The sequence below is a fragment of the Carcharhinus amblyrhynchos genome, chromosome 25 (genome assembly GCF_965287045.1).
Source record: "Carcharhinus amblyrhynchos chromosome 25, sCarAmb.v2.hapA, whole genome shotgun sequence".
Taxonomy (NCBI): domain Eukaryota; kingdom Metazoa; phylum Chordata; class Chondrichthyes; order Carcharhiniformes; family Carcharhinidae; genus Carcharhinus; species Carcharhinus amblyrhynchos.
In genome coordinates this window covers 5,858,652-5,871,961 of record NC_137348.1, presented here as the reverse complement: position 1 = coordinate 5,871,961, position 13,310 = coordinate 5,858,652, and the positions used below count along the sequence as shown (strand labels likewise).

Genomic DNA, 13,310 nt, shown 5'->3' with positions numbered 1-13,310 from the left:
TTCATCCTCACTCTCTGATATTTCACACTGAGAACTCAGCACTGTGATTTGATTTATTATTGTCACATGTATTAACGTATAGTGAAAAATATTGTTTCTTGCGCGCTATACAAACAAAGCATACCACTCATAAAGAAGGAAAGGAGACAGTGCAGAGTGTAATGTTACGGTCATAGCTCGGGTGTGGAGAAAGTTCAGCTTAATGCAGGGTACTTCCATTCAAAAGTCTGGTGGCAGCAGGGAAGAAGCTGTTCTTGAGTTGGTTGGTACGTGACCTCAGACTTTTGTGTCTTTTTCTTGACTGAAGAAGGTGGGAGAGAGAAGGTCCTGGTTACGTGAGATTCTTGATTGCGCTGGCTGCTTTCCCAAGGTACTGGGAACTGTGGGCAGAGTCAATGGATGGGAGACTGGTTTGCGTGATGGATTGGGCTACATTCACAACTGTTTGTAGTTCCTTGCGGTCTTGGGCAGAGCAGCAGACATACCAAGCTGTGATACAACTAGAAAGAATGTTTTCTATGGTGGATCTGTTGAAGTTGGTGAGAGTCATAGTGGAAATACTGAATTTCCTTAATCTCCTGGGAAAGTAGAGGCGTTGGTGCGCTTTCTTAACTATAGCGCCGGCGTCAGTGTCAGTGTGGGAATCGAACCTGTGGGCAGATTTCCCGTGCAACCCGGATGCACCCGCCATGGGCTGGCAGTGGGACCTTCTGGTCTGGCCTTCATCAATGGGGGTTCCCCATTTAATACCCCCCTCGCTGCTGTGAAACCGGGGCTGGGGGTGGGGGTCTGCACCGTCGGTGGGACTGGAAGATCCCGCTGGCGTGAACAGCCAGAAGATTCCAGCCCGTGTCTTTCTGCTCTGTGGCTGTGCCACAAAGGAAGTGCACAGCAAGATCCCACAACAGCAGATAAGCTGGCTTTGGGATGTTGGCTGCGGGGTGACTTGTGAACATACGAGTTAGGGACAGGAGTAGGCCATTCGGCCCCTTGTGCCTGCTCCACCATTCAGTTGGATCAGCCATGATCTTATCAGCCCGCATTCCTGCCCGCCCCCAATAACCTTTCACCCACTTGTCACTCAAAAATCTGCCTGAAGGTTATTCAAAGATTTTGCGACCACTGCCTTTTGAGGAAGAGAGTTCCAGAGACTCACTACCCTCAGAGAGTAAACATTTCCCCTCATCTCCAACCCCTTACCTTTAAACAGTGACCTCCTAGTTCTAGATTCTCACACAAGGCTGAGGGCTGATCTTATCGAGGTCTATAAAATAATGAGGGGCATAGACAAGGTAGATAGTCAATATCTTTTCCCAAAGATAGGGGAGTCTAAAACTAGAGGGCATAGGTTTAAGGTGAGAGGGGAGAGATACAAAAGGGTCCAGAGGGGCAATGTTTTCACACAGAGGGTGGTGAGTGTCTGGAATGATGGTAGCAGAGGTGGGTCTTTTAAAAAGCATTTAAACAGTTACATGGGTAAGATGGGTATAGAGGGATATGGGCCAAATGCAGGCAATTGAGACTAGCTTAGGGGTTTAAAAAGGGCGACATAGACAAGTTAGGCTGAACAACATGTTTCCATGCTGTAAACTTTTATGACCCTGACTCACACCAGCCCCACTTTTCACCTAAAATCTTAACCCTATTGTTCCCCCCCACTCCTTGTTCCATCAGCTGTTGAGAATGGTTTTAACACCCCCTTCTGCCTTCCCCGCTCTGACGTGTACAGTCCCGATCAGCATCCTTTTTGCCCATAGCTGCGCAAAACCCCTTTGAAAGTTTTAGCGCAAACATTCAGTTTAGACCGGCCAATCTCGGCCTGGAGAACAAGTGCGCCAAAGTGCAGCCATTCCAGGGTCCCACGAGGTGGCCTTGTTCATTTCCCTGGGAGGAAACTAGCCACGGCTGGACTACTGCGTGCAGTCCTGGTCACCACATTATCGGAAGGATGTGAACACACTGGAGCGGGTGCAGAGGAGATTCACTAGGATGCTGCCTGGCATGGAACATTTAAGTTACGAGGGGAGGTTGGAGAGGCTTGGGTTGTTTTCGCTGGAGCAGGGAAGACTGAGGGGTGACCTGATCGAGGTGTTCAAGATCGTGAGGGGCACGGACAGGGTGGATAGGGAGCAACTGTTCCCCTGAGTTGAAGGGTCAACTAGGAGAGGGCACAAGTTATAAGTGAGGGGTGAGAGGTTTCGGAGGGATTTGAGGAAAATCTTTTTTACCCAGAGGGTGGTGAGGGTCTGGAACGCGCTGCCTGGGAGGGTGGTGGTGGTGGGATGCCTTTAAAAAGTACCTGGATGAGCACTTGGCACGTCACAACGTTCCAGGTTATGGACCAAGTGCTGGCAAAGTGGGAGTAGGCGGGCAGATCAGGGCATTTGATGCGTTGGTGAAGATTCGATGGGCCGAAGGGCCTCTTCTGCACTGTCGTATGCTGTGATTCTGTGAAACCGAGTCATATTTCAGCAGTAGATGACAAAAGACCATTATCGCACTTCCAAGCAATGATTTGTTTTTGGCTCCGAGTAACACTCAGAACGGTTTTAATCAAATTCAACAATGAGATGGCCAGACAGCAGCAGCCAGCTGGGTGAGTTACCAAACACAGCAATTGTACCTTTCTTGTGAAAGTTACAGAGTTCATCGGAAGGAAATGGAGAAGATCTATCTCTTAAACCAGCTCGAGGGATAATTACTGCTGTTTTCCAATTGCCCTGATGTTTGGAATTCACTCGCTTTGAAACTGAATGAATTCTCCAGACTTAACGCAAAGGAACCCAGTCCTGCGGTTCACTGCTGACTCACCTCTGCATTATCCACGATTAAAACCAGACTCCGTTACAGCTGGGATTCTGCCTGCAGGGAAACCGAAGTTCCCCCATGATTCCTAAACAGTCCTGAAGGTGGGACAACTGCCAAACCCTGACAGTCAAAATTAACTTGCTGTCTGCACAGAGCGCAGGGAGAAAGATCCCGTTTCACTGGAGGATCTGGAAAGAAATTACTCCACAACGACTGGTGTTCAGACTCACGAGCACCTGAGCTGTCTTCTCAGTAAAATCCTGCCATAGAAATCAAAAGTTCATAAGTTACAGGGGCCATTCGGCCCATCTACTCCTCCATTCGATCATGGCTGATATGGTCCTCATCCCCATTTTCCTGCCTTCCCCCCATAACCCTTCAACCCCATTACCAATTAAAAATCTATCCAACTCCTCCTTAAATTTACTCACTGTCCCAGCGTCCACCGCACTTTGGGGTAGCGAATTCCTAAATACCCACTGAAATGGCCTCTCAGTTGTATCAAACACGCAACCTCAGGCTAAAGGGACGATCCTTTAAGACAGAGCTGAGGAGGAATTTCATCAGCCAGAGAGAGTGGAGAATCTGTGGAACTCTTTGCCGCAGAAGGCTGTGGAGGACCAGAGAATCCCACCGCGAGCAAACAACACGCCTCCTCCTGCCGGCGGCAAACACGCGGCTAAGAAGGCCAGAGAATCTCGTGGCACAATGGTACAGTGGTGAGCAGTGCTGCCACACAGCGCCAGGGAACCGGGTTCAATTCCTGGCTTGGGTCACTGTCTGTGTGGAGTTTGCATGTTCTCCCCGTGTCTGCATGGCTTTTCTCCAGGTGCTCCGGTTTCGTCCCACATTCCAAAGATGCGCAGGTTAGGTGGATTGGCCATGCTAAATTGCCCCTTAGTGTCAGGGGGATTAGGAGGGTAAATATGTGGGGTTGCGGGGATAGGACCTGGGTGGGATTGTTGTCAGTGCAGACTTGGTGAGCCAAACACCCTCCTCCTGCACTGCAGATTCTATTTGTGTGAAATTTGATTTGATTTATTATTCTCATATGCATACAGTGAAAAATATTGTTTCTTGCACGCTATACAGGTAAAGCATACCATTCATAGAGAAGGGAAGGAGAGAGTGCAGAATTTGACAATGTCACCATAAAATGAGGAATGTGGAAGAACAGAGAGATCTTGGGGTTCATATCCACAGATCTCTGAAGGTTGCCACTCAAGCGGATAGAGCCATGAAGAAGGCTTATAGTGTGTTAGTGTTTATTAACAGGGGGTTTGAGTTTAAGAGCCGTGAGGTTATGCTGCAACTATACAGGACCTTGGTGAGACCACATTTGGAATATTGTGTTCAGTTTTGGTCACCTCACTATAAGAAGGATGTGGAAGCGTTGGAGAGAGTGCAGAGGAGATTTACCAGGATGCTGTCTGGTTTGGAGGGTAGGTCTTATGAGGAAAGGTTGAGGGGCTTTTCTCTTTAGAGCAGAGAAAGATGCGAGGCGACTTAATGGAAGTTTGTAAGGTGATGAGGGGGATAGATAGAGTGGACGTGCAGAGACTATTTCCTCGGGTGGATGTAGCTGTTACTAGGGGGCATAACTATAAGGTTCATGGTGGGAGACATAGGAGGAATGTCTGAGGTAGATTCTTCACTCAGAGAGTGGTTGGGGTGTGGAATACACTGCCTGCTGTGATAGTGGAGTCGGACACTTTAGGAACTTTCAGGCGGTTATTGGATAGGCACATGGAGCACACCAGAATGATAGGGAGTGGGATAGCTTGATCTTGGGTTTGGACATAGCTCGGCACAACATCGAGGGCTGAAGGGCCTGTACTGTACTGTTCTATGTATGTATGTTTCTATGTTTCGATGTAAATAAACTTTTGTGGGAGTTAGTGAAATATTTTGCTGGAACAAGGAGGAGGCCATTCAGCCCTTCGAGCCTGCTCCGCCGTTCATTATGATGATGGCTGATCATCAAATTCAATATCCTGATCCCCTCCCTTCCCCCCACCCCCCATATTCCTTGATCTCTTTAGCCCCAAGAGCGATATCTAATTTCTTTTTGAAATCAGACAATGTTTTAGCCTCAACTACTTTCTGTGGGAGTGAATTCCACACATTCACCACCCTCTGGGTGAAGAAATTTATCCTCACCTCAGTCCTAAAAGGTTTACCCCTTATCCTCAAACTATGACCCCAAGTTCTGAACTCCCCCACCATCGGGAACATTCTTTCTGAATCTTTCCTGTCTAACCCTGTTAGAAATTTATAAGTTTCTATGAGATCCCCTCTCACTCTTCTAAACTCCAATGAATATAATCCTAACTGATTTAGTCACTCAGCATATGACAGATCTGCCATCCCAGGAATCAGCCTGGTAAACCTTCGCTGTGCTTCCTCTATAGCAAGGACATCCTTCCTCAGATAAGGATACCAAAACTCCACACAATACTCCAGGTGTGGCCTCACCGAGGCCCTGCACAATTGCAGCAAAACATCCCTATCCCTATACTCAAATCCCCTCGCTACGAAGGTCAACATACCATTTGCCTCTTTTACCGCCTGCTGTACCTCCGCGCTGTTACTTTCCTTGGGAATTGTAATTCCGACTTGATGGCTGGAATTTTCCCATCTACACCCGCTACGGGAATTGGAGCAAGCGAGGGGCAGACCATGGAAAGGACCGTTGACCTCAGGAGGGATTTTACAGTTTCGGAACAAACAAGGCTGTAAAATCCCACCCACTGTCTCGATCTTCTGACCATCTTCTTGAAAGGAGCCACATGAATGCAAATCTTTTTGTTTATTGGATTGTTAGTATTACCAGGGATTCCCTGGTTAAGCTTTTCTTACGGCCCTGATGCCCACGGTGTATTCAGAATGTTACTAATCAAATTATTCTTATGTCCCAGGGTGAACAAGGGGATGATGGGAAGCTGGAAGGTCCTCCAGGCCCACCCGGAGACAGGGTGAGTATCCCTTTGAGAAAAATCTCTGTTAAATATCATTAACTAAACCTGATCAATATTCTCCCTGTAACTGAATGTTCAGTGACGCGAAATATCCTTTTTATGCCTTATCCACTTTGCTCTCTTTAACAATTTGTGTATCTGTACACCAGGCTCATCTGTTCATTATTGCATTTAAAATTAGTATTCTTATTTCCAAAATGTGTAACTTTCCATTTCTCTGCATTGAACAGCATCTGCCACTTATTTGCCCATCCTGATTTAATTTTGATTTGACTTGATTTGATTTTGATTTGGTTTTGATTTTGATTTTGGTTTGATTGATTTTAGTCACACGTATTACTATACAGTGAAAAATATTGTTTCTTCCATCCAAACGGACAAAGCATACCGTTCACAGAGTACACAGGGAAGAAGGAAAGGAGAGAATGCAGAGTAAAGAGTAAATGGAACATTTTTGGAGAGTTTTATAGAGTTATGGTACAGATTTAAAAGCATAGAATGAGAATAAAAGATAGAATTAGAGGGGACAGCTCACAAGAAGCCACCACACTCCGACGCCATCTTAGATCCTTCTTTCCTGCTATTTTTCCGACTGCACTTGGAGTATTGCATACAGTTCTGGTCGCCGCATTATAGGAAGGATGTGGAAGCATTGGAAAGGGTGCAGAGGGGATTTACTAGGATGTTGCCTGGTATGATGGGAAGGCCTTATGAGGGAAGGCTGCGGGACTTGAGGCTGTTTTCATTAGAGAGAAGAAGGATAAGGGGTGACTTAATAGAGGCGTATAAGATGATCAGAGGATTAGGTAGGGTGGACAGTGAGAACCTTTTTCCTCGGATGGAGATGGCTAGCACGAGGGGATATGAGCCAATGAGAGCCTACGCACCCACTTTCGGAATGATCCACAGGATGAAGGGCCAATCGGGCACTTGAAGCCTGAGATCAAGAATCCTGGGACCAGAAACTCCCCACCTCCCCCCCACCCCCCACCTCCTCCTCCCCTCCCCTACCCCCCACCCCCAGAGAGCTTGCGGTATATTCTAATCTTAGATTATCACGTGAAGTGTTTACTTGATGTGTTTTCTGAAGCTCCATTCTACCTCCTGATTAATTCCTCCCTCGTCCTCCTACCTCATCCCCAACTGCAAGGGCGGCACGCTCGCACAGTGGTCAGCACTGCTGCCTCACAGCGCCAGGAGCCGGGTTCGATTCCTGGCTCGGGTCACTGTCTGCGTGGAGTCTGCATATTCTCTACTGTTTCTGTGTGGGTTCCCTCTGGGTGCTCCAGTTTCCTCCCACCGCCCAAAGATGTGCAGGTTAGATGGACTGGCCGTGCTAAATTGCCTCCTAGTGTCCCAAGATGTGTAGGGTAGGGGGATTAGCCATGCAAAATTGTCCCTTAATGTCACAAGGTGTGTGAATTTGGGGGATCGTGGAGTTAAAAGGATAGAACAGTTGGGGGTGTAGGCCTGGGTAAGATGGTCTATCGGACAGTCGGTGCAGACTTGATGGGCTGAATGGCCTCCTTCTGCACTATAGGGATTCGATGATTCTATTCTATGATTTCAGCTGATGGGAGTCGGGACACAAAGACATATAACTGAGTTTTCTGTGTCCAACTCAGACCTCAGCCAAAAGAGTGGCAGCGGCCAAGTTCTTCCTGACAGAATTATTTCCAGCTAATGTTAGCTAGGTTGTAATTTTCCTGGAGATTGTAAGTATCGACTTTTAAAGGACATTTGGACAGGTAGGTGGATGGGAAAGGTTTGGAGGGATATGGGCCAAACACAAGCAAATGGAATTAGTTCAACTGAGGGAACCTGGTCAGTACGGATGAGATGTTTCCGTGCTGGACATCTCGATGACTCAATGGCCAGAATTTTATCGTCCACACAGGGATCGGAGTGGGTGAGTGGCAGACCATGGAAAGGTCCATTGACTTTGGGCGGGATTTTACGGTTTCGGAATGAGCGAGGCCGTGAAATCCCATCCTCTGACTCTATGGAGTTCCTTGGTAAATATTCCCCCAGCACAAAGGAACAGGCACCAGGTCTTACAGGAGACTAAATGACAGGATAGTGACGCAGTGGTTAGCACTGCTGCCTCATAGATCCAGGAACCCGGGTTCGATTCCCGACTTGGGTCACTGTCTGTGCAAAGTTTGCACATTCTCCCCGTGTCTGCGTGGGTTTCCTTCAGGTGCTCCAGTTTCCTCCCACATTCCAGAGATGTGCGGGTTAGGTGTATTGGCCATGCTAAATTGTTCATTCATGTCAGGAGGACTAGCTAGGGCAAATACATGGTGTCGGGGGGATTAGCAAGGTAAATATGTGGATAGGGCCTGGGTGGGATTGTTGTTAGTGCAGACTCGATGGGCTGAATGGCCTCTTTCAGCCCTGTGAGGATTCTGTGAGGCAATAGAAGTTTTAAGCAGGCGCAAATTTATTGTAATCCGAAAATATGTAAGTTGGCGATGATCTGAAAAGTGTAAAGTGCTGAGCCAGATAAAGAAAACAAGTCGTGAGCTCCGATTTCTGATGGAGAATCCAGAATTGAAACTCCACATGTTACAAATCCAGTATTTTTCAAAGAAGTAAAGGAAGGATATCCATCAATTATTAAAGCAAGGTTTCCTTCATTCCCGAGAGTGTGAAACTTGTTAGATTCTGAACAGACCTGAAGCCAATTTAAACACCCTGACAGATCTGAAACTATTCAACTTTAGATTGAGGTATTTATCGTGAATTTTGGGCTGTTTTAATTAATGGCTGCTAAGACGAGGTTCATTTGATTGATTGAGGGCCAGCCCTTAGTAATATCCCCTATTTTGTGACAGGTCCTTTTATAAAGAGGGTACCCATCCAATTTCCAGAAATGAGGGCCAGAATTCTCCGGTTGTCCCCTCTGGCGGGATTCTCCAGTCCCGCTGACAGTGCACCCCCTCCTGTGGATTTCGCAGCAGTGTGTGAGGTGACTGAGAGAGAATTTAACACGGCCAATGCACCTAACCAGCATGTCTTTCAGACCGTGGGAGGAAACCCATGCAGACACGGGGAAAATGTGCGCAGGCAGTGACCCAAGCCGGGAATCGAACCTGGGTCCCTGGCGCTGTGAGGCAACAGTGCTAACCACCGTGCCACCCCATTAAAATGCAGGAAGATTTTTAACACAGGAGTTTAGTTGTTCTTACTGGCACTGAATTTATGCCATTCTTAATGGGCGGCATGGTGACACTGCTGCCTCACAGCACCAGGGACCTCTTTTCGACACCCGGATCGTGGGAGGAAACCGGAGCACCCGGAGGAAACCCACACAGACACGGGGAGAATGTGCAGACTCCATACAGACAGTGACCCAAGCTGGGAATCGAACCCAGATCCCTGGCGCTGTGAGGCAGCAGTGCCAACCATTGTGCCGCCCAGACATTTGGGAACAGATTCTCAGATCTTATCCAGGCCTAGTCGCCACTGCCAGCGAGAACATGGAATTTGGCACACAGCCAAGACTTCATTAATTGCAGCAACACCGGAAAATTCCAGCCTCTGATTGGCTGGCGGTATGTGAAGGAATAAAGGTCAAATAATGTGGAATTAATAAAGGAATATTGTACTGGAAGTTACTTTGGGTAAACTCACAGGATTTTGACTAAATAAAACTGACCAAAAGGACCGTTATCTAATGTGTAGTTTTCAGGAATGAATTCCAAATAACGTTGCTAAGAATTGAATGGTTGCCCTCATTATAATAGAACCTGTCACAAAATGTGGGAGATTTCTCAGAACTGGTCTTCAATTAATCAAATGACCATCTTCTATGCACAAAATGCTGAAAAATCTCAACAGGTCTGACAGCATCTGTGGAGGGAAAATGTTTTGAGTCTGGATGACCTTTTTCTGTGACATGGACGGACTGGATAGAATGGACTATTGTCTCTATCCTCCCAGCCTCCAAGCTCTGACACTTCCTCCAGAGTTTACGGTACATCCATCCGAAATTCCTCTTGCCTTGGAAGAGCACACCATGACATCTGCCTGAGCGAAACATCCCAATAATCCCAGAGTCATTGCCCAACACCAAAGCTCTATCCAAGACGGCAAGAAACTACAAAAGGGTCATGAATGTAGCCCAGTCTATCACTCAAACCAGCCTCCCATCCATTGACGTTGTCTACACTTCCCACTGCCTTGGTAAAGCTGCAGCAGGCTACGGTGCAGAGGGACCTGGGGGTCCTTGTGCACGAATCGCAAAAACCCAGTCTGCAGGTGCAGCGGGTGATCAAGAAGGCAAATGGAATGTCGGCCTTTATAGCGAGGGGGATTGAACATAAAAGCAGGGAGGTCTTGCTGCAACTGTACAGGGCACTGGTGAGGCCGCAGCTGGAGTACTGTGTGCGGTTTTGGTCGCCGCACTTGCGGAAGGATATATTGGCCTTGGAGGGAGTGCAGAGAAGGTTCACTAGGCTGATACCGGAGATGAGGGGATTGGCCTGTGAGGAGAGGCTAAATAGACTGGGTCTGCACTCGTTAGAGATTAGAAGGCTGAGGGGGGATCTTATAGAGACTTACAAGATAATGAAGGGGATGGATAGGGTAGAGGTAGAGAGATTCTTCCTGCTTAGAAAGGATAGCAGGACTAGAGGGCACAGCCTCAAGATAAGGGGGTGGCGCAGTTTAGATCAGAGTTGAGGAGGAACTTCTTCACTCAAAGGGTGGTGAATCTCTGGAACTCTCTGCCTGTTGAAGTGGTGGAGGCTACCTCGCTAAATATATTTAAGTCACGGGTAGATAGGTTTCTGATAGACAGGGGAATTAAGGGTTATGGGGAGAAAGCGGGAAAGTGGAACTGATCCACTTCAGATCAGCCATGATCTTATTGAATGGCGGGGCAGGCTCGAAGGGCTAGATGGCCTACTCCTGCTCCTATTTCTTATGTTCTTAAAGCAGCCAGCATAATTAAGGACACCACGCACCACGAACATTCTCTCTTCCATCTACTTCCATCGGAGAAATGATACAAAAGTCTGAGGTCACCGTATCACATATCAAGAACAGCTTCTTCCCTGCTGCTGTCAGACTTTTGAATGGACTTACCTCACATTGAGTTGGTCTTTCCCTACACCCTCGCTATGACTGTAACACTACATTCTGCACTGTCTCCTTTTCTTCTCTATGAACGGTATGCTTTGTCTGTATAGCGCGCAAGAAACAGCACTTTTAGCTGTATGTTAATACATGTGACAATAATAAATCAAATCAAATTAAAAAGGACAGGCAAGAGTTCTGTTCTAGGTTAATCAGACCGGTGGAGTCACGCCCAGGAATCTGCAGCTGCCTATGTGCCCAGCAGAGGGAGCTGAATCAGGAAGAGTCAGCCGGCACCTATTGGGCTGGGAGTTGCATCTGAAAGCGGGAATATACACAGGTCGTCCTTCCTCTGTACTCCTGCAGGGGGATTCCACCGAAGAACATTCATACAAAGTATATCTCAGCCAATGGCATATCAAATACAGGATTGGTTAACACAGAAAACATAAAAGATTGGAGCAGGAGGAGGCCATTGGGCCCTTCGAGCCTGCTCCACCATTCATCACGATTATGGCTGATCATCCAACTTAGTAGGCTAATCCTGCTTTCTCCTCATAACCTTTGATCCCATTCGCCCCAAGTGCTATATCCAGCCGCCTCTTGAACACATTCAATGTTTTGGTGTCAGCTACTTCCTGTGGGAATGAATTCCACAGGCTCACCACTCTTTGGATGAAGAAATGTCTCCTCACCTCCATCCTAAATGGTCTACCCTGAATCCTCAGACTGTGACCCCTGGGTCTAGACTTCCCCACCACTGTAGTGTAGCACTTGGTTGACCTTTTGTCTAAGATCAAGCCCAGGATGGGGCGCAATGCCTTGTCTTGTCAGCCTGGACCTTGTTTGTCTCTCTTGTGGGGACCATGAATTGGATTGAATGTGAATTTGAATTGATTTTTGGAGCAAGCAAGGAATGGATTAGGGACTTGCCTGGTCCACTCTGAGCACTGGCTTTGTAACTTTAAGTAAAAGATTAAAATTTGATTGACATATTCAGATCGATAATAGAATCTTAAAAACTGAAATTACAAGGTTGACCTAAAGTTAATGGGATATTGTTGCCATGAAGATTGGGAGGAATCCAGATTCTTCTGAACTCCAGTAAAATGTGAAATCGCCATAGTCCCTGTTACAGATCACAGAACCTACAGCATAGCGACAGGCCCTTCATCTCAAACTGGTCCATGCTGACCAAAAAGGCCATCTAAGCTGACTCCATTTGTCTGCATTTGTGAAAAAACTCCCCCTCTGGACTCTTTTGTATCTTTCCCCTCTCATCTTAAACCTATGCCCTTTGGTTCTCAATTCCCCAACCCTGATTTCAACTCCTGGAAGTGTAAAGGAGAACATGTCCCTGTCTACATCAACAGGGACGGAGTGGTAAGGGTCGAGAGCTTCAAGTTTTTAGGTGTCCAGGTCACTAACAAGCTGTCTTGGTTCCCCCCCACCCCTCATGCTGACACTATCGTTAAGAAAGCCCACCAAGGTCTCTATTTTCTCAGAAGACTAAGGAAATGTCAGCTATGACTCTCACCAACTTTTACAGATGCACCATAGAAAGCATCCTTTCTGGTTGTATCACAGCTTGGTATGGGCTCCTGCTCTGCCCAAGACCGCAAGGGATTAATAAATAGCCCAGTCTATCACGCAAACCAACCTCCCATCCATTGACTCTGTCCAAGGCTCTTGTTAACCTCAAACTATAAATATACTTCCCACTGCCTCGGCAAAGCAGCCAGCAGAATTAAGGATCCCACGCACCCCAGACATTGTCTCTTCCACCTTCTTCCATCAGGAAAAAGATACAAAGGTCTGAAGTCACGTTCCAACCAATTCAAGTACAGCTTCTTCCCTGCTGCTGTCAGACTTTTGAATGGACCTACCTTGCATTAAGCTGATCTTTCTCTACACCCTATGACTGTAACGCTACATTCTGCATTCTCTCATTTCCTACTCTATGAATGGTATTTTTTGTCTATAACGCGCGAGGAACAATACCATTCACTGTATGTTAATAGATGTGACAATAATAAATCAAATCAAATTAAATCGATTCCCTGACAGGTTCCATGTATCCCCAGTGCAAAGTCAAGCCCTAAACCTGATCTACTTTCATAGAAACATAGAAGATAGGAGCAGGAGGAGGCCATTCAGCCCTTCGATCCTGCTCCACCATTCATTACGATCATGGCTGATCATCCAACTCAATAGCCTGATCCTGCTTTCTCCCCATAACCTTTGATCCCATTCACCCCAAGTGCTATATCCAGCCACCTCTTGAATACATTCAATGTTTAGCCATCCACTCCTTCCTGTGGGAATGAACTGTACAGGCTCACCGCCCTCTGGGTGAAGAAATGCCTCCTCACCTCCAATGGTCTACCCCAAATTCTCACCTCTCACCCCCCACTCCAATGAGTTGATGTGAATTAATCTGAG

At 47.0% G+C, this 13,310-nt stretch overlaps 1 protein-coding gene across 1 annotated transcript in view; it reads left to right on the top strand.

Annotated features, from left to right (window-relative positions):
• The window catches only part of col27a1b (collagen, type XXVII, alpha 1b), a 576,392-nt gene that overhangs the window by 488,784 nt on the left and 74,298 nt on the right, over positions 1 to 13,310 (top strand). The window contains exon 42 of the mRNA XM_080211775.1: positions 5,727 to 5,783. Within this exon, the coding sequence (XP_080067901.1) occupies positions 5,727 to 5,783 (57 nt within the window). The remainder of the gene's footprint in view (positions 1 to 5,726; positions 5,784 to 13,310) is intronic.